Source organism: Dasypus novemcinctus, chromosome 10 (assembly GCF_030445035.2).
Source record: "Dasypus novemcinctus isolate mDasNov1 chromosome 10, mDasNov1.1.hap2, whole genome shotgun sequence".
Taxonomy (NCBI): domain Eukaryota; kingdom Metazoa; phylum Chordata; class Mammalia; order Cingulata; family Dasypodidae; genus Dasypus; species Dasypus novemcinctus.
The window spans coordinates 61144256-61167175 of record NC_080682.1 but is presented as its reverse complement, the minus strand read 5'-3'; the positions used below and the strand labels follow the sequence as shown (position 1 = coordinate 61167175).

Sequence of the window (22920 nt, the reverse complement as noted above, 5' to 3'; positions counted from 1 at the left end):
ACTAAACTTGGAACTTGTAAATCAGGAGGGAAGATGCAGTTATGTTGGAAAAACTTGTAGATAGTCTTACTGTCTACATTCCTGGGGCTTGCTTTTCTCTGGGTTCAAGGCTCCTTTCTTCTTGGGACCCCTGCTTCCCACATGCTAAACCAACAGACTTTTGAGAGAGCTGTATAAACAAAACCACTGTCAGCCTGGAATAAAAAGGACATGAAAAGGAAAGATTGAAGGAAAAACAGCTTTAAGAGGAAAACCATGGAAGCTGAGATCTGGAATTAGGACATCACCTTGGGCTAAGAGAGGAACTGCATCCATGTGTACAAAGAGGGTGAGTTTGCCCCAGCAGTTGAAGAGCGTGGATGTTCCTGTCTGATGTTGTGGGAGAGTTTTGCTGCCCCAGGTTACAGAGAGCATGGAGCACATTCCCCAAGGATTAGGGCAGTTAAGGTCGGCACCCCACAGGTCTGAGAGGGGTAGACCTGTCTCCCAAAGTTTAGGGAAGGTCAGGTGGTCAACTCGTTGCTGTGAGAGGGTTGAGCCTGTATGCCAAAGGTTAGGGGAAATGTATTCACATCACTGTACTAGGGGGGTAAGACTCTAACCCAAAGATTGGGTAAGGTGTGGCAATCCCCCCAACACTCTTGGAGGGAGAGGTCTGGAGCTTGGTCAACACCTGTATGCTTGATGAGGGTGGAACCAAGAAAATGGCTGTTGGGCAAGCCAGTGGAAAGTGTGGGTTCCCATAGGGGCCCAAGGAGAAGAAACCATCTTCTTAATAATAACTCTCAGACTTTGAAATCGAATGGATGATGCCCTGCAGTTTACTGAACTGTAGAGGACCCGTGACTCATGTTTCCCTCCCAATTTCTCCTTATTGTAATGAGAATGTTTATCGTTTGTCTGTCCATTTGTGTTTTGGAAGCAGATGAATTGTTTTGTAAGTTTCAGAGATCTATAGCAGACAGGACTTTGCCCCAAGACAACCTGTTTTTTCTTTAAATTGATTGTGATATGATTTAATACTTGATTGTTACTGATTTAAGGTTTTTTCAAATATTGTAATGTCTTTTTGGAATTCAGAGGGTGGAGTGTAGAAGTTTGATATGGTTATGAATTTGAAAAACAGATTTTCGATTATGTTTGTAATCTGATCTGTACCAGGGCTTGATTAAGTTATGATTAGGGCATTGACTTTCCACCCCTTGGTGGGTAAGGCATAGCAAAGAACAGAATTGGGGGTTTCTGATGTTGGAGCTTTGATGTTGGAGTTTGATGCTGAAGACTTAAGCTGGAGCCCCGGAAGTAAACTCACAGAGGAAAGAGAAGCCAGCCCCAAGAAGAAAGGAGCCTTGAACCCAGAGAAAAGCAAGCCCCAGGAATGTAGGAACCCAGGAAGCCTGAACCCTTGCAGACATTGGCAGCCATCTTACTCCAAATAGACTTTGGTGAGGGAAGTAACTTATGCTTTATGGCCTGGTAAATGTAAGCTCCTACCCCAAATAAATACACTTTATAAAAACCAACTAATTTCTGGTATTTTTCATCAGCACCCCTTTGGCTGACTAATACAACCATCAAGCATTTTATTTTGTCAGATGCATTAAAGTAAATAACCCCAATACTTACTTTCTGTCTTATGTGTATTACAGAAAGACTGAATTTTGGAAATGTCTGATGCTAGGTGCCTAAGGAAGATTTGTTTCTTTTGCTGAGAAATGGACAGGTCAGGATTAATCCAATGTTCTCCACAGGAAGCATACACCTGTCAAAGAAATGACCCTCTAGTCAGGTGGGTTGAAAATTACCAAGTTTAAATCAACAGAGAATTATGTACCCAAGTAGCACTGTTATAAATTTTCAGAAGTGTTTTTATTGAATTGTATTTGGGTACAGTGCCAGTCTGCCCTTAAGAATCATAGATGAAATAATTTTATGCAAAATAAATCAGAATAATTATGTATATCCTTTGTTTTAGCAATTTAACTTTTAGAAATTTGGCATAGAGAAATAAATAATCAAATCAATAATTTGAACAAGGGTGTTCACTGTAGCATTGTATATAATAAAATGCTAGAAACAATCCAACTATGCAATAGTAGGTGAGAACTAAATATGTGAAACTACAAAAGCAGCAAATACATCATTGTGGTGGAGTAGAGAGTTCTAGGAATCAATCCTTCCACCAGAAAAATTTTAAACAGGCAAGAACAGTTTGAAATAAGTATTTTGAAACTCCAGAGGTCAGATGAGCACTGTACAGCATCCATGGAAGAGCAAGAAAAAGAGGCTGATAAATTACAAGAACAGTATATTGTTCTTTTCACATAGCAGCTACTAGCACCCATCCCCCACTCACATGGAAGGTTGCCATGCAGTCCAGTCCCTGGCCAGCTTGCTGGTGACAGAAAGGGACATTTAAAAAACCTTCTTCCCCAGGACCAGGGGTGGGCATGACTGATCACTAATCATGGCTTTTGATTAGTGACTTTGGATCACAGGGGAATGGCTCTCAGGGCAGCCATTATTTCAACCTGCCCTGGACAGGGGCAGTGGCAGGCATTGTTTCAACACTCTGGGACAAAGGTGTGATAGTTGCCATTGTTCAAAACCACCCCAGACAGAGAGGATGGCAGTGGAGATTTAAGGATGCTGCTCTTCCTAAGGATTGCAGGGGACAGGTAATTGAAGGCTGCATTTACTAGGCAGGCCAAGAAAACTCAGCTTTGGGGAACCTTGGAAAAACTCATGGTGCCCTTCCTGATTTCACCCTCAGTGCATTGTGGTAATGTACTGCACCTCCATGTTGGTCCCTGGCCCCCTTTCAGGTGGGAAAGACTGATATGGGAAAATCCTCTTCTGCATACCCCTCCTCCAAGAATTTGCCCTCCAGACAAAAGCAGCTTGAGATAATGAAAGGAGTATAAGAAACTACAGACGTAGAAAGTTTGGAGCAAAGACTCTCCAGCATCAAATATGCAAAGGAGGGAAGTCTCCTGAAACAGAGGGGAAACCAAATGTCTGTACACAGAGGAATCCAAAATAACTAACAAGCAAAAGCTCAGGACAAGACACAGGCTCAGAAAGACAGGAAAAACCCTGCACACTATATTCACCTTAGGCATACCTTCCTGATAGGAGAGCGGAAGCATGAGAAAAATCTCTGTTTATCACCAGCTATATCCAAAATTAAGAAACAATCAGGGTACAAATCCTAGAGTTAGCATGTTAAAATATTAAAATGTACAGTGTGCAAAAAAAGAGTACAACACAGAAACAGAAAATGGTGGCCCATCCAGATGAAGGGGATAACAATTCAGAAAACATCAAGGAAGAAGAACAGAATGTGGAAATACTGAACAAAGTCTTAAAATAAATGATCTTATAAATGCTCAAAGAAATAAAGGAAAATACAGAGAAAGAACTAAAGGATATCACGAAAACAATGAATGAGCAATTTGAGATTCTTAGTAAAGAGATAAACATTTTTAAAAGGAACCAAACAGAGCTACTGGAATTAAGGACCACAATAACTTAAAAGAAAAATTCCCATAGAGGAATTCCCATAGACGGTTTCAAGAGGAGATTGGAGCTGGTAGAAGAAAGAATCAGTAAACTAGAAGACAAGACTCTTGAAATCAGTCAAGCTGAGGAGCAGAAAGAAAAAAGAATTACACAAAATGAAAATAGCCAGAGATACCTCTGGGATACCATCAAGTGACCAACATATGCATTATGGGGGTCCTAGAAAAGAAGAAAGAGAGAAAGGGGCAGAAGAATTATCCCAATAAATAATGACAGAGAACTTCCCAAACTTACCGAAAGAGGTGAATATGCATATCCAAGAACCCCAGAGACCATCAAACACAATAAACATTAAGAAAAATACACCCTATTATAGATTGATCACATTATCAAATACAAAGACAAAGAGAGAGTTCTGAAAGCTGCAAGAGAAAAGCAATGTGTTATGTGCAAGGGAATCTCAATTAGATTGAGTGCAAATTTCTCATGAGAAACCATGCAGAAAAGAAGGTGGTGGGTTAAAATACTTAAAGTGCTGAAAGAAAACAGTTACCAACCAAGAATTTTATACTTGGTGAGACTTTCTTTTAAAAATAAGGGAGAGATTAAGACATTCCCAGATAAACAAAAACTGAGGACGTTCATCACCTCTAAACCTGCTATACTAGCAATGCTGAAGGTAGCTCTTCAGATGGAAAGGAAAGGACCCTAGACAGTAGTTCAAAGCAGCATAAAGAAATAAAGACTGGCAGTAAAAGTAATCATTTGGGTAATTATAAGTGTCGATGTTAATGTAGTGTCTTGTTTGGTATGTAACTTGTAGCAGTTTGATATGGTTATGAATTTGAAAAACAGATATTGGATTATGTTTGTAATCTGATCTGTACCTGGGCATGATTGAGTTATGATTAGGGCTTTAATTGGGCCATGTCATTATGGCATTGAGTCCCTGCCTCTTGGTGGGTGAGGATTCACAGATAAAAGGCATGGCAAAGTCCAGAGTTGCAGATTTTTTTGATATTGGAGTTTTGATGTTGGAGTTTGATGCTGAAGACTTAAGCTAGAGCCCCTAGAAGTTAGCGCACAGAGGAAAGAGAAACCAGCCCCAGGAAGAAAGGAACCTTGAACCCAGAGAAAAGCAAGCCCCAGGAACATAGGAACCCAGGAAGCCTGAACCCTCACAGACTTTGGCAGCCATCTTGCTCCAAATAGACTTTGGTGAGGAAAGTAACTTATGCTTTATGGGCTGGTATCTGTAAACTCCTACCCCAAATAAATACCCTTTATAAAAACCAACCAATTTCTGGTATTTTGCATCAGTACTCCTTTGGCTGACTAATATATAACTCCACTTCTTATTTCCTACAGCTGCTAAAAAAATGCCTAAAAAAGTAATGATGTACTTATGGTTTTGTATATACAATGTACAAAGATATAAGTGGTAACAAGTACAAAAAGGGTGGAGAATGGATGGTTATAGGAAAAGCATACATGTATGCTATTAAAGTTAAGTTTCTATGAAATCTAATATGATATATATTAGGTATGTTAAATATTACTTCATGATAACCACAAGGAAAATAGATTAAAAACATACCCATGTAGAAAAGTAAAGGAACTCAATATCATACAACTCACACACAAAAAATGAAATAAATATGAAAGGAGGCATTAACAGAAGTATTGACGGGTAAAAAAAGGTATAAAATATGCAAAGGCTAAATAGCAAAATGGCAGAAGAAAAACATACATTATCAGTAATAACTTTAAATGTAAATGTATTAACCTCTCTAGTCAAAATACTGAGATTGGCAGAATTTTAAAAAGCAGTATCCAACTGTCTGCAAGAGACTCACCTTAAATTCAAAAATACAAGTAGGTTGAGAATGAAAGGATAGAAAATATATATATACCATGCAAGTAGTAACCTAAAGAGAGGTAGGGTAGTTACACTAATATTAAATAAGATTAACTTTAAGTCAAAAACAGTTATGAGGGACAAAGATATCTATTATGCACTTATAATGGGGACAATTCAATATGATGTAACAATTATAACTATATACAAACCTAAAAGCAGAACTCTAAAATACATGAAGCAAATATTGACAGGGAGAAATTGATGGTTCTACATAAATAGTAGGAACATTTTTTACATGACTTTCAAAAATGGATAGAACATCTAGTTAAAAGATCAATAAAGAAACACAAGTCTTGAATAATACTCTAAACCAACCAGACCTTACAGACATATATAGAACACTTTACCCAACAAAACCAGAGTACACATTTTTCTCAAGTGTACATTCATCATTCTTAAGGATAGACCATATATTAGGTCACAAAGAAAGTTTCAATAAATTAAAAAATATTGAAGTCATACAGTGCATTTTCTCCAAGCACAATGGAGTGAAGGTAGAAATTAATAACAGGGAGAGAATGGGAAAATACACAAATAGGTGCAATTTAACAACATAGCCTTAAGCAACCAATGGGTTAAAAAGGAAGTCAGAAGCAAAATTAGGAAATATTTTGAGGTGAATGAGTAGAAAATACAACACTACAAAACTTATGGGATGCAGCATACACTAAAAAAGAAGACTTCAAATCAGAGACCAAATCTCAAATCTAGAAGAACTAGGAAATGAAGAGCAAACTAAACCCAAACTGAACAGAAGGAAGGAAATAACAAAGATCAGAGTGGAAATATATGAAATAGAAAATTAACACATCCAAAAGTTGGTTCTTTGAAAAGATCAATAAAATTGATAAAATTTTCCTAGACTGACAATGAAAAAAAAGAGAAGATACAAACAATGAAAACCAGAAATGAACTTTCATTACTGATACTGCTGAAATAAAAAGTACTATGAGATGATACTATGAACAATTGTATGCCAATAAATTAGATAACATGGATGAAATGGACAAATTCTTAGAAACACACAAGCTATCTACATTTTCTCAAGGAGAAATAGAAGATCTCAACAAACCAGTTACTAGTAAAGAGAGTAAGTTAGTAATCAAAAACCTCCCAACAAAGTAAAGCCCAGGAACAGATGTCTTCACAGAGGAATTCTACTGAACATTCCAAGAAGACAATGGCAATTCTGTTCAAGCTCTTCCAAGAAACTGAAGAGGAGGGAACACTCCCTAATTCATTCTACAAGACCAACATTATTCTCATACCAAAGCCAGATAAAGATACCAGAATAAAAGAAAACTACAGACTAATATCTTTTATGGATATAAATGGAAAATACTAGAAAACTCAATCCAACAGCATAGTAAAAGAATTATACAACATGATCAAATGATATTTATCACTTTATACAAGATTGGTTCAACATAAGAAAATCAATTAATGTAAATACATCACATTAGCAGAATGAAGAAAAAACACATGATCATCTCAATTCAAGCAGAAATGGTATTTGACAAAATACAGTTCCCCTTCTTGATAAAAATACTTAGACATCATAAATAGAAGGAAACTTCCTCAACATGATAAAGGCCATGTATGAAAAGCCCACAGCTAATACCCTAGTTACCAGTAAAAGACTGAAAACTTTCCCTTGAAGATGAGGAACAAGACAAGGATGCACACTATGACCACTGTTATTCAACATGATACTGGAAGTTCTTGCCAAAGCAATTAGGCAAGAAAAAGAAGTAAAAGGCATCAAAATTGGAAAACAATAATGAAACTTTCCCTATTTGAAGATGCAAGATCCTATATAGAGAAAATCCTGAAAAGTCCACAGCAAAGCTCTGAGAGCTAATGAATGAATTCAATAAAGTGGCAGAGTACAAGATCAACATGCAAAAACACTAGTGTTTACATTCAGAAGCAATGAACAATCATAAGAAGAAGTCAAGAAAAATATTCTATTCATAATAGCAACTAAAAGAATCAAATATCTATGGAAAAAATCTAACCAAGGATATAAAGGACTTGTATTAAGAAAACTACTAAATACCGCTAACAAAAATCAAAGAGGACCTAAATAAACAATGGATATTCCATGTTCATGGACTGGAAGACTAAATATCATTGAGATGTCAATCCTACCCAAGGCAATTTATAGATTCAATGTAACTCCAATCAAAGTTCCAAAACCATCTATGCAAAAATGGAAAAGCCAATCATTAAAATTATCTGAAATGGTAGGAACTCTGACTAGCACAGCTTCTTCTTGCAAAGGAGAATGAGCTTGGAGGGCTCACACTTCCTGGTTTTTTAATTAGAATTTAACGAAAGAAGAACACACATTCTTTTAAAGCATACATGAAACATATACAAGTTAGATGATATCTTGGGCCATAAAGGAAATCTCAACACATTTAAAAGAATTTAAAATATACAGTGTATGTTCTCCAACCACAATGGATTCAAAAAAGAAATCCATATCAGAAAGATAACAGGAAAATCTCTAAATACATGAAACTAAAGAACAACACACTTCTAAATAATCCATGGGTCAATAAGGAAATCTTGGGTTTAAATTTAAAAAGTACATTGAGTATAGTAACATAAAAATACAACACATCAAACTTTGTGGGAGACAGGTAATGCAGTGTTATTAAGGAAATGTATAGCTCTAAAGATACATGTAGGAAAAGAAAAAAATCCAAAATCAGTCATCTAATCTCCTACCTCAAGAAATTAGAAAAAGAGGAGCAAAATAATCCTAAAGCAATCAGAAGGAAGGAAATAATAAAGATAATAGCAGACTAATGAAATTGAAAACAGGAAAACAGCTGGTTCTTTTAAAGATCAATAAAACTCACAAACCTCTAGCAAGACTGACAAAGAAAATAAGAGAGAAAGCACAAATTATTAATAACAATATCAGGACTGAAAGAAGAAATCACTGCAGACCCTGTAGATATCAAAAGAAAAAGAGAAGTGGGGAGGAAACAAAGTGGAATGCAGGTAATTAACATCAAGGAATTTGAGTAAGTGAATAAAAGCTATACATGTTTAAAAAAAAAAAGAATATGGGAATTCTTTGAATAACTCTACATACATAAATTTGACAACTTAGATGAAACATATCAATTCCTCTAAAAGCAGAAGCTAACACACCTCAACCAATATAAAATAGATAATTTTAATAAACCTGTTACTAAATAATTTGAAGTTGTAATTTTAAAACTCCCCAAAAATCATCCAAGCCCAGATGATTTCACTGGAAAATTCTACCAAACATTTGAAGAATTAACATCAATTCTACACAGTCTCTTCTAGAAAATAAAAGAGGAGGGAACACTTCCCAACCCACTTTATGAAGCTAGTAGTACAGAGAAAGTGCAAAAAATGGACAACAGTATACCAACATCCCTTATGAATGTAGACACAAAAATCCTTAACAAAATACTGGCAAAGAGAATTTAAAAATTAAAAATAGAAAGAATTAGACATGATAATTAAGTGGGGTTTATTCCAGGGATGCATAGCTGGTTCAGTGTTTAAAAATCAAGCAATGAAATCTACCATATTAAGAGTGACAAGAAGAAAAATCTCATGATCCTATCAACTGATGAAAAAAAAAAAAGCATTTAACAGAAAAGTACTCATGTATGATAAAATCTCAGAAAACCAGGAATAGAGGGAAACTTCCTCAACTTGATAAAGAACATCCCTTTAAAAACTTACAGAAAACATCGCACTTAATGGTGAAAGACTGAGTATTTTTCCCCTAAGATCAAGAACAAGGCAAGGATGTCCAATTTCACCACTGCTATTCAGCACAGGAATAGAAGTTCTCACCAAAGCAATAATGCATACCATGAAATACCGCTTGTAATAAAAAGTAGAATGCATATAGATTGGAAAGGAAGAAATAAAACTGTCCCTGTTTGAAGATTACATGATAGTCTATGCAGAAAATCCAAAGAACTGACCAGAATGTTTCTACAATTAATAAGTGAATTCAGCAAAATCACAGGATATAAGATTAACATGAAAACAGTATATAAAATACACACATACACAGTATATAAAATACAGTGTATTTTCTATACTAACAGTGAACATTTAGGAACTGAAATTAAAGATAAAACACCTTTTACAATTATTCAAAACTAAATGAACTATGTAGGTATAACCCAACAAAACATTTAAAGGACTTGTGTACTAAACAATACCAAATTTTGATGTAAGAGATAAAAGAACATCTAAATAATTGGAGAGACATACCATATTCATGGGTGAGAAGATTCAACATAATAAAGATGACAATTCTTTCCAAATTGATATATGCATTTAATGCAATTTCTATGCAAATCATTGTAAGATTTTTTGTATTAATATATGTAGTTAAGAATAATTTAAAATTTATATAGAGGGGCAAGGGAAATAGAACTACTTAAACAATTTTGAAAAAGAATAAAGTGGGAGCAATTACCCTGCCTGATTTTGATACTTATTATATGGTTACAGTAATCAAGATTATGTGGTACTGATGTAGGGATAGACAGATCAATGGAGCAGATTAGAGAATTTAGAAATAGCCCCACACAAGGAGGGTCAATTGATTTTGACCAACACGCAAAAGCAATTAAGTGGAGAGAGGATAGTCTTATCTATAAAAGGTGCTGGAACAACAGAACTTCCATAGGCAAAAAAATAAACTCAACATAAACACCAATCTTACGCAAAAATTAATTCAAAATGGACCATAGGTTTACATATAAAAGACAAAGCAATAAAACTTTTAAAGTAAATTAAGAAAAAATCTTCAGGAGGTAAGGCTCAGTGAACAGTGCTTAGGCATGACACTATAAATGTGATCCATAAAAGAAAAAGTGATAAATTGGACTTCATTAAAATTTAAACATTTTCTCTCTGCAAAAGACCCTGTTAAAATGATAAACAGATAAGTTGCAATCTGGAAGAAAATATTCGCAAACCACATATCTATTAAAGGATTCATATCTAGAATACATAAAGAACTTTCTAACCTGAACAGTAAAAAAAAAAAAAAAATTAAAATCTCCAGTTAGAAAATGGGCAAAAGACATGAACAGACATTTCATCAAAGATGTATGGATGCCTTAGTTTGCCAGAGCTGCTATCACAAATATCAAAACTGCTTTGGCTTTAACAGCATTTGAGGGATCACAGTTTTGAGGCTAGAAGTTAGAAATCTAAAATCAAAGCACAGGCAAAAATTGCTTTCTCCCTGAAAACAAGCATCCTTGGGATTCACTGGCTGGCATCTCTGTCTTTTGTCACATGATAATGTCCTTTCCTTTCTGGTGGCTGTAATTATGGGTATCAGCAACACAGACTAAGAACTACCCTCTTGCAAATTGGTCATACCTTAACTAAAAATAACATCTTCAAGAAGTTCTATTTAAAATGGGTTCACACCCAAAGGAATGTGGATTTAAATTAATGACTATGTTGGAGTACATAATTCAACCTACCACAGATGGCAAATAAGCAAATAAAAGATGTTCACCACCACTAGCCATTAGGGGAAAGCAAATTAAGATGACTATGAAATATTAATACTCACCTATTAGAACAAGCTAAAATTTAAAAAATAGGGACAATACTAAATGCTGTGAATTTATGAAAAAACTGGATGTATTACACATTGCAAGTAGAAATGTAAAATGTTACTTTGGAGAATGGTTAGGCAGTTTGATAAAAGAAACTAAACATACATTTAAAATATGACCCAAAAAGCACATTTTTTGCATTTATCCAAGAGAAATGAAAACTTACATTCGCACAAAAACTTGTACACTGTCCCCTGCTCCCACCCTGCCTTTCGCTTCCTTACACTTTGCCCGCCTGTTCCTCGTAACCTCCCTGTATTATGGCCCTTCTCAGCAGCAGTTTGTGCTGCTGCCTCCCTCTGCCCCTCCTCCCAGCCACTGTTATCTTCCCCCTCCCAGCCGATCGCTGTTCTCCCCGCCTCATTTCAACCGCCCTCATCCCGTATCCGCCCCGGCACAACCTCGGAAACAACCCCCTCTGCCATCAATGGCTTACGTCATAAACCGCAGGTCCGCCCTTGCCTCTGCAGCCAATCCTCAGCTGCCCCGCAGACATGCCCCTCCCACAACCTCCCCGCCTCCATGACACTATAAAACCCCATGTACTTCCCGAATAAAATCAGACCTGCGCATAGACCTCGTCTCCGTGGTTTTTCCTCCATCGAACCGCGCGTCCCCCAAGCCTTGAGCCGCCCGCTGCCGCCCCGGTCAGGCCATGGCGTAGGCCCGATCCCCGGAAGCGACTCGCCTGCAGTGACCCGCCTGCAGTGCCGCAGCGGAGGCCAACAGGTGGCGCCCGAACAGGGACCCCAGCTACGGCCCCTCGTCTGGCCAGCCCGCTGCTGACCCCTCGCACGGGACCCATCGCCGTCCTCCCGTGCCGCCGCTCAAGGTAGGGACTCTCCGGCGTTGCTCCCTTCACCCCCCTCCTGAGCCCTCTGCCGCGATGGGGGCCTCCCTCTCATCCCGTCAGGTTCCTCAAGTCCGCCTGCTCGCTGCCCTCACCACGTGAAGGTCTCTCTCCATCAGCTACAGCGGTATTGGGACCTTCTCCTACCCTTTAACCCTTGGCTCGTCACCTGTGCTCTCTGGAGCCCAGAGACCTACGAACGTTTAATTCAGCGGGTGACGTCCGCTATGGAGCACGATCACAAGCAGTTTCCCCCCGGCCTTATCCCGACCCTCGTCGCTATCCGCGCCTGTCTCCAAGGTGTGCCCTCCCCTGCCTCCGCTCTCGCCTGTGAGCCTAGCCACCCTCTCACCTGCGATCCTGATGGAGACGACGATGCTCGTTCTCTGTCCGCCCAGCTAGAGGCCGCGCTCGAACTGGATCCCCCCACAGCCTCCGATCCGGACCCCAACCAACATGGCGACCCCCCGCCTTCTCCCCCCCCCACCGCGTCCTGCAAACAATGCCAACATGGCGCACCTCCTCCTTCTTCTTCCTCGGCGCCCTCTTCCCGCCTTTACCCACCTCTTCCTGTCTCGTCGCCATCTGGTCCCGTCCCGGATGCCTGCCGATCGCCATTTTCGGCTAAACCGGCAGAGCCTCCGGTGCCATCTTGGCCTGTACCTGGAAATGACGTGGCCACTCCTCCATCTTGGCCCGAGGCCAGAAGTGATGTCAGGCGTGACGTCACCGTGCCGCCATCTTGGCCAATCAGGAACACCGTTGCCGCCGCGCCCTCCTGGCCGGCGCCCGGTGGCACCGCCCATGCCTCACCTCCATGGCCCACTTCACCTCCCGCCTGCCCCAGCAATAGCGGGAGCATCGGGAATCCTCCTCCACCAGCGTACGACACCGCCTTTCTCACCTCCCCCACTCCGCCTCTGGCTCAGATGTTCCCCCTCAATCCCGCTCGCACTCCGCAGAGCCCACAAGCGTGGGTCCCCTTTTCCCCCAAAGACATCCAAATGCTCCGCAACGCGATAAAAGAGGATGGCCTTGCCAGCTCTCATGCCCAAGACCTTCTCGAGCGTATGACCATCCCTCGCTGCATCCCTTACGACTGGATCTCTCTAGCCCGAGCGGTTCTCTCCCCCGGGCAATTCATTGACTGGCGAGCCCATCTCGGTGTCCTGATCGACAATCAGATTGCCGACAATGCTCGTCAGGGTGTGCATTACCCTGCAAACGCATTTCTCGGGTTCGGCCCTTACAGCGATCCCAGCGCCTACACTGCCACCCCGCCTGGGTTTTTCATCCAGCTCCGTGACTGTGTTTTTCGAGCCTTCCGTTCGTGCGCCGCGGCCGCCCCAGAGCCCCTCGTGAAGCTTTTCCAAAAACCCGAGGAGCCGTTTAACGAGTTCGTAGCTCGTGTGCAGGCCGCTGCAGAGAGGCGAGTTGTCGGCAATGCAGCCCGCGAGTCCTTCGTTAAGGACATCCTGCAGGAGGGGGCTAACCCAGCTTGCAAAGCCATCATTCGTCCCCTTCGTGACAAGCCGCTCCAAGACTGGGTCCTCGCATGCTCCGGAGTTTCTGGGCAAGCATCTGCGCTTGCAGCGGCTATTGTCGCGGCAGTCCAAACAACCAACACCTGCTTCCGCTGCGGCGAATTGGGCCACTTCGCTCGTGAGTGCCCCAACCTTCCGGCTCCGCCGCAACCCGTAGTCCAGCCTATGGTGCCACCACCGCGCCCTGTTCCTGCCGCCCGGCCGCCCTCCACCCCCTGCCCGTGCTGTGGAAAAGGGTATCATTGGGCTCGTGATCGCCGTGTTCCGAGACAGCCTTTAAACGGGCAGCGGGGCAAGCCTCAGCCCCGCCACCAAGAGGCTCCAATCGCCCCGCGCCAGCCCCGCCCATAGGCATCCACTGGTCCGTTCCCATGTCGCCCGCTTCGCAGCCGCGCCTCACCATCAAGGTCAATGGAAAGTGGATGGACGGCCTTCTTGACACCGGCGCCGAAATCTCCTGCATCCCACTCTCCCAAGCTCGTGACTTCCCACTCACAGCCGGACCCATCATCGTAGGCGCCACAGGCCAGTCCTCCTCGCAACAGGCGGCTGAAGATCTTGCCTGGCATGACACCGATGGACGGTCAGGGTTCTTCCGTCCCCTGGTTCTCAGGGATATCAAGCAAGTCCTTTGGGGGCGTGACATTCTTCACCAGTCAGGCACCGTTCTTTTTACTTCGCAGCCATCACTGCCCCCCCAATAGTTTTGGCCGTTGCTCACGTTCGACCTCCAGCACCCGTTCCTCTGCAATGGGACACAGAGGAACCCATTTGGGTGGAGCAATGGCCTATGACTGCCCCGAAACTAGCTATTCTTCAGGACCTCGTGGAAGAGCAGCTCCGTGCTGGCCATGTTGAGCCCTCCACCAGTCCATACAATACTCCCATTTTTTTCATCATCAAAAAATCTGGCAAGCCACGCCTCCTCCACGACCTGCGAGAGGTTAACAAGCACATCAAACCCATGGGCTCTCCTCAGCCCGGCATGCCTCACCCGTCAGCCTTCCCGCGAGATTGGTATGTGGCAGTCCTCGACATCAAGGACTGCTTCTTCTCTATCCCCCTGCATCCGGATGACCGCCCACGGTTCGCCTTTACTGTTCCCCAGCCCAACCACCACCGGCCTGCCAAACGGTATCAGTGGAAAGTCCTCCCCCAAGGCATGAAGAACAGCCCTGCCATCTGCCAGCTGTTTGTGGCTACTGCTATTGAGCCCTTAACCTCCGAGGCCACTATCGTGCATTACATGGATGACATCCTTGTAGCCCATCCGAGCGAGCCAAAACTACAAGCTATAGTTGCCAGTCTTCTCTCCAATCTGAAAGATATCGGTCTTCAGATCAACATAGAGAAAGCCGTTTTCCACCCACCGTTTCAATTCTTGGGCTTTGAAATCTCGGAAACGGTCACGCCCATGGCGCCGCTTATAAACGTCCCCAAAACCATGACGCTCCATGATCTCCAACAGCTTTGTGGCCAGCTCAACTGGCTGCGCCCGTCGCTGCCAGTCACCACACATCAGCTGCAGCCTCTGTTCCAGCTCCTTCAGACCACTGGCCCACCATCACAGGCACCCACAAAGAGGGTCACCCTGTCGTATGAAGCAGAGTGCGCCCTGAGCTGTGTCAACTCTGCCCTAATGGACTGCTTGCTCCAGCGAATAGACCCAGACAAGCCATTCGCAGGACTTGTCCTTCCCACCCGTGGGACCCCCACTGGCCTCATCTGGCAGGATGGTCCACTCCTGTGGGTCCATTTAGCCAAAAGCAAGCTTTGCAAAATCACCCCCCAATCCGTCCTGTTCGCGCAGCTCGCCATCGCCCTTGTTGAGCGCTCCACCCACCATTACGGGCGTCATCCAGATGTCATCATTTGGCCCCTTACAACTCAGCAGGTCACTCACTTGCTAAAGGACTCCATAGATATGCAGGCACTGTTCCTCCTATTCTCCGGCCCATTCGATAATCACTTCCCCCAGCACCGCCTCATACAAGGCCTCAGCACGCTCCCCGTCGCAGCTCCTGACCATTTCCCGTTCCCGTCCTCCAAGCCACTCCCCAACGCCGCCATCGCCTTCACTGATGCCTCCAAGCACTGCCTTGCTATAGTCCTCTACAAGCCCAACTCCACACAACCCCTCTGCCACACCCGCCGACATAGCAGCTCTGTCCAAGTGGCCGAATTGAAAGCCGTCACTCTGGCTCTCCAATACCTCCAGGACCAGCCAGTAAATATCTTCACGGACAGTCTCTACTGCCTGCAGGTCTCTCATATCCTTGCCTTTGTGGCCTTCCTGCCGCCTGCTAGCATCGGCAACCGGGACATCAACCTGGCCTTAGCTGACCTTCAACTCCTCTTAGAGAGGCGGCGACAACCCTGGTTCATTGCCCATGTTAGGAGCCACTCAGGCCTCCCAGGCCCCTTGGCTCACGGCAACCATCTCGCTGACCAGGCCGCCCAAGGTGCTTCCATCAATGCCCTTAGCCCCGCAGCTGCCGTAGGAGACATTATCAACCAGGCAAAGACCTTGCATGCGCGCTTCCATCTTGGTGCGCCCGCCCTCCATCGACTCCTCCCAGAACTTCCCATCGAGACATGCAAACATCTGGTGCGTGCGTGCCGCTCCTGCGCACCTTTGCTGCCCCTGGGGCCACTCCAGCCCCAGGGTGTCAACCCGCGCGGATTGCGGCCCAACTCTAGATGGCAATTAGATGTCACACATGTCGCTTCCTTTGGCCGATGGAAGTTCCTTCATGTTGCCATCGATACGTTTTCGCACCTCTGCTACGCCGACGCCCTCCCGGGAGAGTCTGCCAAGTATGCCACTCAAGCGCTCCGGGAAGCCATCCTCTTCATGGGAGTCCCTTGGGACATAAAGACAGATAATGGCCCCGCCTACCGCAGCGCCGCCTTTGCCGAGTTTGTGAAGCTCTACAACATCACCCACCACTTCGGCATCGCATACAACCCGCAAGGCCAAGGACTTGTTGAAAGAATTCACCAAACCCTCAAGATCCTCGTCCAGAAGACTAGAGAGACTCAACCCCGCCTCACCCCACGTGAAACAGTCACGCAAGTGCTCATCCAGCACAACCTGATGACCTTTGACTCTGAGGGGCTTTCGCCCGTCCACAAGCACTGGGGGCCCTCTTACCGGCCCACTCCAGCCCCTCTCGTCCTCTGGCGCGACCCGCTCACTAGCAAGTGGACCGGACCAGCGCCCCTTCTCACCCAAGGGCGAGGATTTGCCTGCGTCTTCCCGGAATCTGCACCCCAGCCTGTCTGGATCCCTGCTCGTCTTGTTAAGCCCTTCACTCCACACGGCCCTGCCGACCTTCCACCTCCCGACCCCCTTCCCCCTGATGATTCCCCCCTGCCATAATGATGGCCCCTCTCCGCACCTCACCCCCCCCGTGAGGTTTTCTCCTCTTGTCATTGCAGATGACTCCTCCAGTCGCCCAGTCGAGCCCGCTTGAGTCTGCCCCTCCTGCGCCATCACCCGCAGGGACCACGCCAGCTCTCTCCCGCCGCGAGCGACGTCGACGTCGTCTTCTTGTCCGCCACTTGAGCCGTCTCTCCCTCGAAGATGCCTCCATCGAGCAGCAAATTCTCCAGCTTCTCCGTCGTGCTCGCGCCCCCCCTGCCCCGCGCCCTCCTACCACCCCCCCCCTCCTACACCTTCTCATCATTATGCTCTCCTTAGCCTCCTCAGCCCAGGCCACGCCCCTTTGGGCCGCCCTTCTTCAACCGCCTGGTTTCCGTTCGCCAGCACCGAGAGCGGCAAAGGCTCTTGGCCACAGCTGTCCTAGTCCTCTCCCAAAGCCATCCCCTTCCCGAGGAGGCCCGGCACGCCCAGGTGTGGCTCACGGAGGTGGCAGGAGGCGGCCATCGATAGGGCCCATCGTGGTCACCTCGAGCTGCGGGTACGGGTTCTCTGCCCTCCGCATGGGGAATCGGGCATTTCAGCCGCCCTCCCCTCTGCTCACGCCCCCCTCGTGCCCCCACGCCCCCTGCCGGTAGCCCCTCCTCGTTCCTTTCTCTCCTATTTCCCCTCCTCTCACCCCCCTCATCTTTCCTCCCTACAAAATGTCAATCCCACAAAACCTGTACGTTCTTATTTTCGAAAGAGGGAGCAATTGTCCCCTGCTCCCACCCTGCCTTTCGCTTCCTTACACTTTGCCCGCCTGTTCCTCGTAACCTCCCTGTATTATGGCCCTTCTCAGCAGCAGTTTGTGCTGCTGCCTCCCTCTGCCCCTCCTCCCAGCCACTGTTATCTTCCCCCTCCCAGCCGATCGCTGTTCTCCCCGCCTCATTTCAACCGCCCTCATCCCGTATCCGCCCCGGCACAACCTCGGAAACAACCCCCTCTGCCATCAATGGCTTATGTCATAAACCACAGGTCCGCCCTTGCCTCTGCAGCCAATCCTCAGCTGCCCCGCAGACATGCCCCTCCCACAACCTCCCCGCCTCCATGACACTATAAAACCCCATGTACTTCCCGAATAAAATCAGACCTGCGCATAGACCTCGTCTCCGTGGTTTTTCCTCCATCGAACCGCGCGTCCCCCAAGCCTTGAGCCGCCCGCTGCCGCCCCGGTCAGGCCGTGGAGTAGGCCCGATCCCCGGCAGCGACTCGCCTGCAGTGACCCGCCTGCAGTGCCGCAGCGGAGGCCAACAGTACACAATTTTTCAGAATAGTATTATTTGTAATATCCAACACTGCAAACAATTAAAATGGGTCTAGAATAGGTTAATGATTAAACAAAGCTGTATAAAGCCATGCCATGAAATACTACTCAGTAATAAAAAGGAACAAAATATTCATAAATGCAATGATATGGATGGATCTCAAGATTTTTGTGCTGAGTGAAAAATGTACTTCTGTCTACTATCCTTGCAATTTCCATGGAATCTATAATTATTCTCAAATAATAAACATTTATTTAAAAAGGAAGGAAGGAGGGAGGGAGGAAGGGAGGGAGGAAGGAAGGAAGGGAAGGAGGAAGGGAGGGAGGAAGGGAGGGAGGGAAGGAAGGAAGGAAGGGAGGGAGGGAGGGAGGGAGGAAGATATAAAACAGGAATTGACAAACTATGGCTGGGACCCAAAATCTGACAGGCTGCCTATTTTTGTAAATGAAGTTTTCCTGAAACACAGCCATACACATTCATTAATGTGGTGTCTCTGGCTGGTTTTCTGCTGCAATAGCAGAGTTGAGATAGTTACAACAAAGACCATTTGGTCCACATGGCATAAAATATTTACCATACGACACTTTTAAGAAGTTTGATCACCCCTGGTATAAATGAACTTCCAGCATAAACACCAAAATGTTAAAGTAAGTATTTCTAGATGATGAAATAATGGATGATAATTTATTCTTCTTCACTTTTTATTAAAGAAGTGGTGAGTGTACAAAACAATAATGCATAATGTGCAGAACTCCCATACGTCAAACCTTCCACCAACACTTCACATTGTTGTCGAATATTTGTTACAGATTTTGAATGAACATGATCAGACTATTACCATGGTCTATAGGGTAAACTTGGTATATTTTTTCTATACATCTCCTACTCTTAACACTATGTGTTAGTATTGTACATTTGTTATAGTTCATGAGAGAACACTCTCATAGTTGTACAGTTAACCACAGTCTATCTTCCACCACATGGTTCACTGTTATACACTCCTATGCCTTGTACACACTCAGTGGCTCTCACTTTCATAATAGAGTTGTGTAGTCATCACCCCAGTGAACATTTATCCTTTCATATCTGGCTTATTTCACTTAACATAATGTCCTCAAGGTTCCTCCATGATGTCATATGGGTTCCAATTTCATTTCTTCTTACAGCAGCATGATATTCCATTGTTTGAATATATGACATTTTGTTTATCCATTTATTGGTTGATGGACACTTGGGTGGTTTCCATCTTTTGGCAATTGTGAATAATGATGCTATGAACATCAGTGCACAAATGTCGGTTTGCAACTCTGTTTTCAATTTTTCTGGATATATTCCTAGTAGAGGGATTGCCAGATCATTCAGCAGTTCTATATTTAGCTTCAAGAGGATCCACCAAACTGCCTTCCACAGAGGCTGCCCCATTCTACATTCCCACCTACAGCAAAGGAGTGTTCCTACTTCTCCACATCCTCTCCAGCACTTCTTGTTTTTGTTTTTTAATAATGGCCATCATGTGAAAGGATACCTCATTGTAGTACTGATTTGCATTTCCCTAGTAGATTGTGACATTGGACATTTTTTCTGGAGCTTTTTCACCATTTGTAATTCTTCTTTGGAAAAATGCCTATTCAAGGTTTTTGCTCATTTTTAAATTGGATTGCTTGCTCTTTTATTGTTGAGTTGTAGATTTCTTTATATAGCATGGAAATCAAACCCTTATCAGATATGTAGTTTCCAAATATTTTCTCTCATTGAGTGGGTTGTCTTTTTTTTTCACCTTCTTGACAAAATCCTTTGAAGCACAAAAGTGTTTAATTTGAGAAGTTCCCATTTATCCATTTTTTTCTTTTGTTGCTTTTGCTTTCAGTGTAATGTTTAAGAGACCGCCACCTACCATCAGGTCTTCTAGGAATTTTATGGTTCTTGCTTTTATGTTTAGGTCTTTGATTCATTTTGAGTTAATTTTTGTATAAGGTGTGAGAAAGGGGGCCTCTTTTTTTTCTTTTCTTCTCCTTTTTTTTTTTGGATATAGATACTCAGTTCTCCCAGCCTCATCTGTTAAATAGACTGTCCTGGCCCAGCTGGGTGGGCTTGACAACCTTGTCAAAAATCACTTGATCATAGGCGTGAGAGTCTGTTTCTCAAACATCAATTCAGTTCCATTGGTCTACGTGTCTATCTTTATACCAGTATGCTGTTTCTACCACTGTAGCTAGGTAATATGATTTAAAACATGAAAGAGAGAGTCCTCCTATTTTGTTCGTCCTTTTTAATGACTGACTATTTGGAGCCCTTTGTCCTTCCAAATAAATGGGTTTCTCATTTCTTTAAAAAAAAAGCTGTTGGAATTTTTATCAGGATTGCACTGAATCTGTATGTCAATTTAGGTGGAATTGACATCAACAATATTTAATCTTTCCATCCATGAACATGAAATGTTCTTACACTTATTTAGGTGTTCTTTGATTTCTTTTAGCAATGTATTGTAATTTTCTGAATGCAAGTGCTTTACATCTTTGGCTAAGTTTATTTCTAAATATTTGATTCTCTTTGTCACTCTTATAAATGGAATATTTTTCCTGAGTTCCTCCTCAGATTGCTCATTACTTGTGTATAGAAACACTACTGGTTTTTTGCATATTAATCTTGTATACTGCTGCTCTGCTGAATTTGTTTATTAGCTCTAGTGGCTTCTTAATAGATTTTGGGGGATTTTCTGCAAATAGCAAAAGTTTTACTTCTTCCTTTTCAATTTGGATGCCTTTTATTTCTTTTTCTTGCCTGATTGCTCTTGTTAGAACTTCTAGCACGATATTGAAAACAGTGGTGACAGTGTGCATTTGCTTCATTCTCAGTCTCACAGGAAAGCATTCAACCTTTCACCATTGAGTACAACATTAGTTGTGAGTTTTTCATATATGCCCTTTATCATATTGAGAAGGTTTCCTGTGAATCCTATCTTTTGAAGTGTTTTTATCAAGAAAAAATGCTGGATTTTGTCAAGTGCCTTTTGTGCATCAATTGAGATGATCATGTAAGCTTTCCTCTTGTTAATGTGATGTATTCTGCTGATTGATTTTCTTGTGCTGAACCCCCCTTTCATGCCTGGTAAACCCACTTGATCATGATGAATAATTCTTTTAATGTGTTGCTGGATTCAGTTAGTGAGTATTTTGTTGAGGATTTTTGCATCTGTATTCATTAGGGATATGGGCAGCTAATTTTCCTTTTTGTAATATCTTTATCAGGCTTTGGTATTAGGGTGATACTGGCTTCATAGAATGAGCTTGGTAGTGTTCCCTTCTGCAAATTTTTGGAAGAGTTTGAGTAAGATCGGTATTAAATTTTCTTTGAATGCTTTTCAGAATTCACCTGTGAAGTCATCTGGCCCTAGGCTTTTTGTTTTGAGGAGTTGTTTGATAGCTATTTGAATCTCTTTGCTTGAGGTTGGTTATTTAAGGTCTTCTATTTTTTCTATGGTAAGTGTAGGTTGTCTGTATGTTCTTAGGAATTTTTCCATTTAGTCAGCATTGTCTAGTCTGTTGGTGTACATTTGTTCATAATGTTCTCTTATGATTGCTTTTATTTCTGTCAGGTCAGTAGTAATGTCCCCATTTTCATTTCTGATTTTATTTATTTGCATCTTCTTTCTTTTTTTCTTTATCAGTTTAACTAAGGATTTGTCAATATTTTTAATCTTCTTGAAAAACCACCTTTCAGTTTTGCTATTTTGTTCTAGTGTTATTTTGTTCTCAATTTCACTTATTTTTCCTCTGAAATTTGTTATTTCACTCCTTCTACTTGCTTTGGGCATAGCTTGCTGTTCTTTTTTCTAGTTTCTTTAGTTGTATAGTTAGGTAATTGATTTTAGATCTTTCTTCTTTTTAATGTAAGCATTGAGGGCTAAAAGTTTCTGTCTCAGTAGTGCCTTTGCAGTGTTCCATAGGTTTTGAAACATTATGTTCTCATTTTCATTTGTCTCAAGATATTTATTGATTTTTCTTGCAGTTTCTCCTTTGACCACACAACAAATAGTGTGTTGTTTAATCCCATATATTTGTAAATTTTCTCTCTTTCTGTCTGTTGTTGGTTTCTACCTTTACTCCATTATGATCTAAGAAAGTGCTTTGTATAATTTCCATCTTGCTAAATTTATTGAGATCTGCTTTGGAACCTAACCTATGGTCTATCCTGGAGAAAGAGCCATGAGCACTTGAGAAGAATGTATATCCTGTTTTGGGGTACAAAGTTTGCATATATTAACTTTAGTTCATTTATCATATTATTCAAACTCTATTTCTTTACTGATCCTCTGTCCAAATGATCTATCCAATGATGACAGTGGTGATTCAAAATCTCCAACTATTATTGTAGTGACATCTATTTCTCCCTTTAAGTTTGCCAGTATTTGCCTCATGTAATTTGGAGCATCATGGTTAGGTACTTATACATTTAGATTGTTATTTCCTCCTGGTGAATTTTCCCTTTTATTAGTACATAATGACCTTCCTTGTCTCTAATAACAGCTTTACTTAAAGTAAGTATATAAGTATAGCTACTCCAGCTTTTTATTTTTTGTTTGTTACTGTATATGTGGAATATCTTTTTTCCAGCCTTTCACTTTCAATCTATTTGTATCCTTGGGTCGGAAGTGAGTCTATTGTAGACAGCATATAGATTGCTTATACTTTCTTATCCATTCCACCATTCTGTGTCTTTTGATTGAGTTTAATCCATTACTAG

General features: G+C 42.7%; 1 protein-coding gene across 2 annotated transcripts in view; it reads right to left on the bottom strand.

Moving 5' to 3' along the window:
- DCDC1 (doublecortin domain containing 1) overlaps nucleotides 1-22920 on the bottom strand; it is a 661015-nt gene that overhangs the window by 65701 nt on the left and 572394 nt on the right. For both annotated transcript variants that reach the window (XM_071218130.1, XM_058305602.2), the window contains one exon: nucleotides 1627-1762. In XM_071218130.1, coding sequence (XP_071074231.1) covers nucleotides 1627-1762 — 136 coding nt within the window. The remainder of the gene's footprint in view (nucleotides 1-1626; nucleotides 1763-22920) is intronic.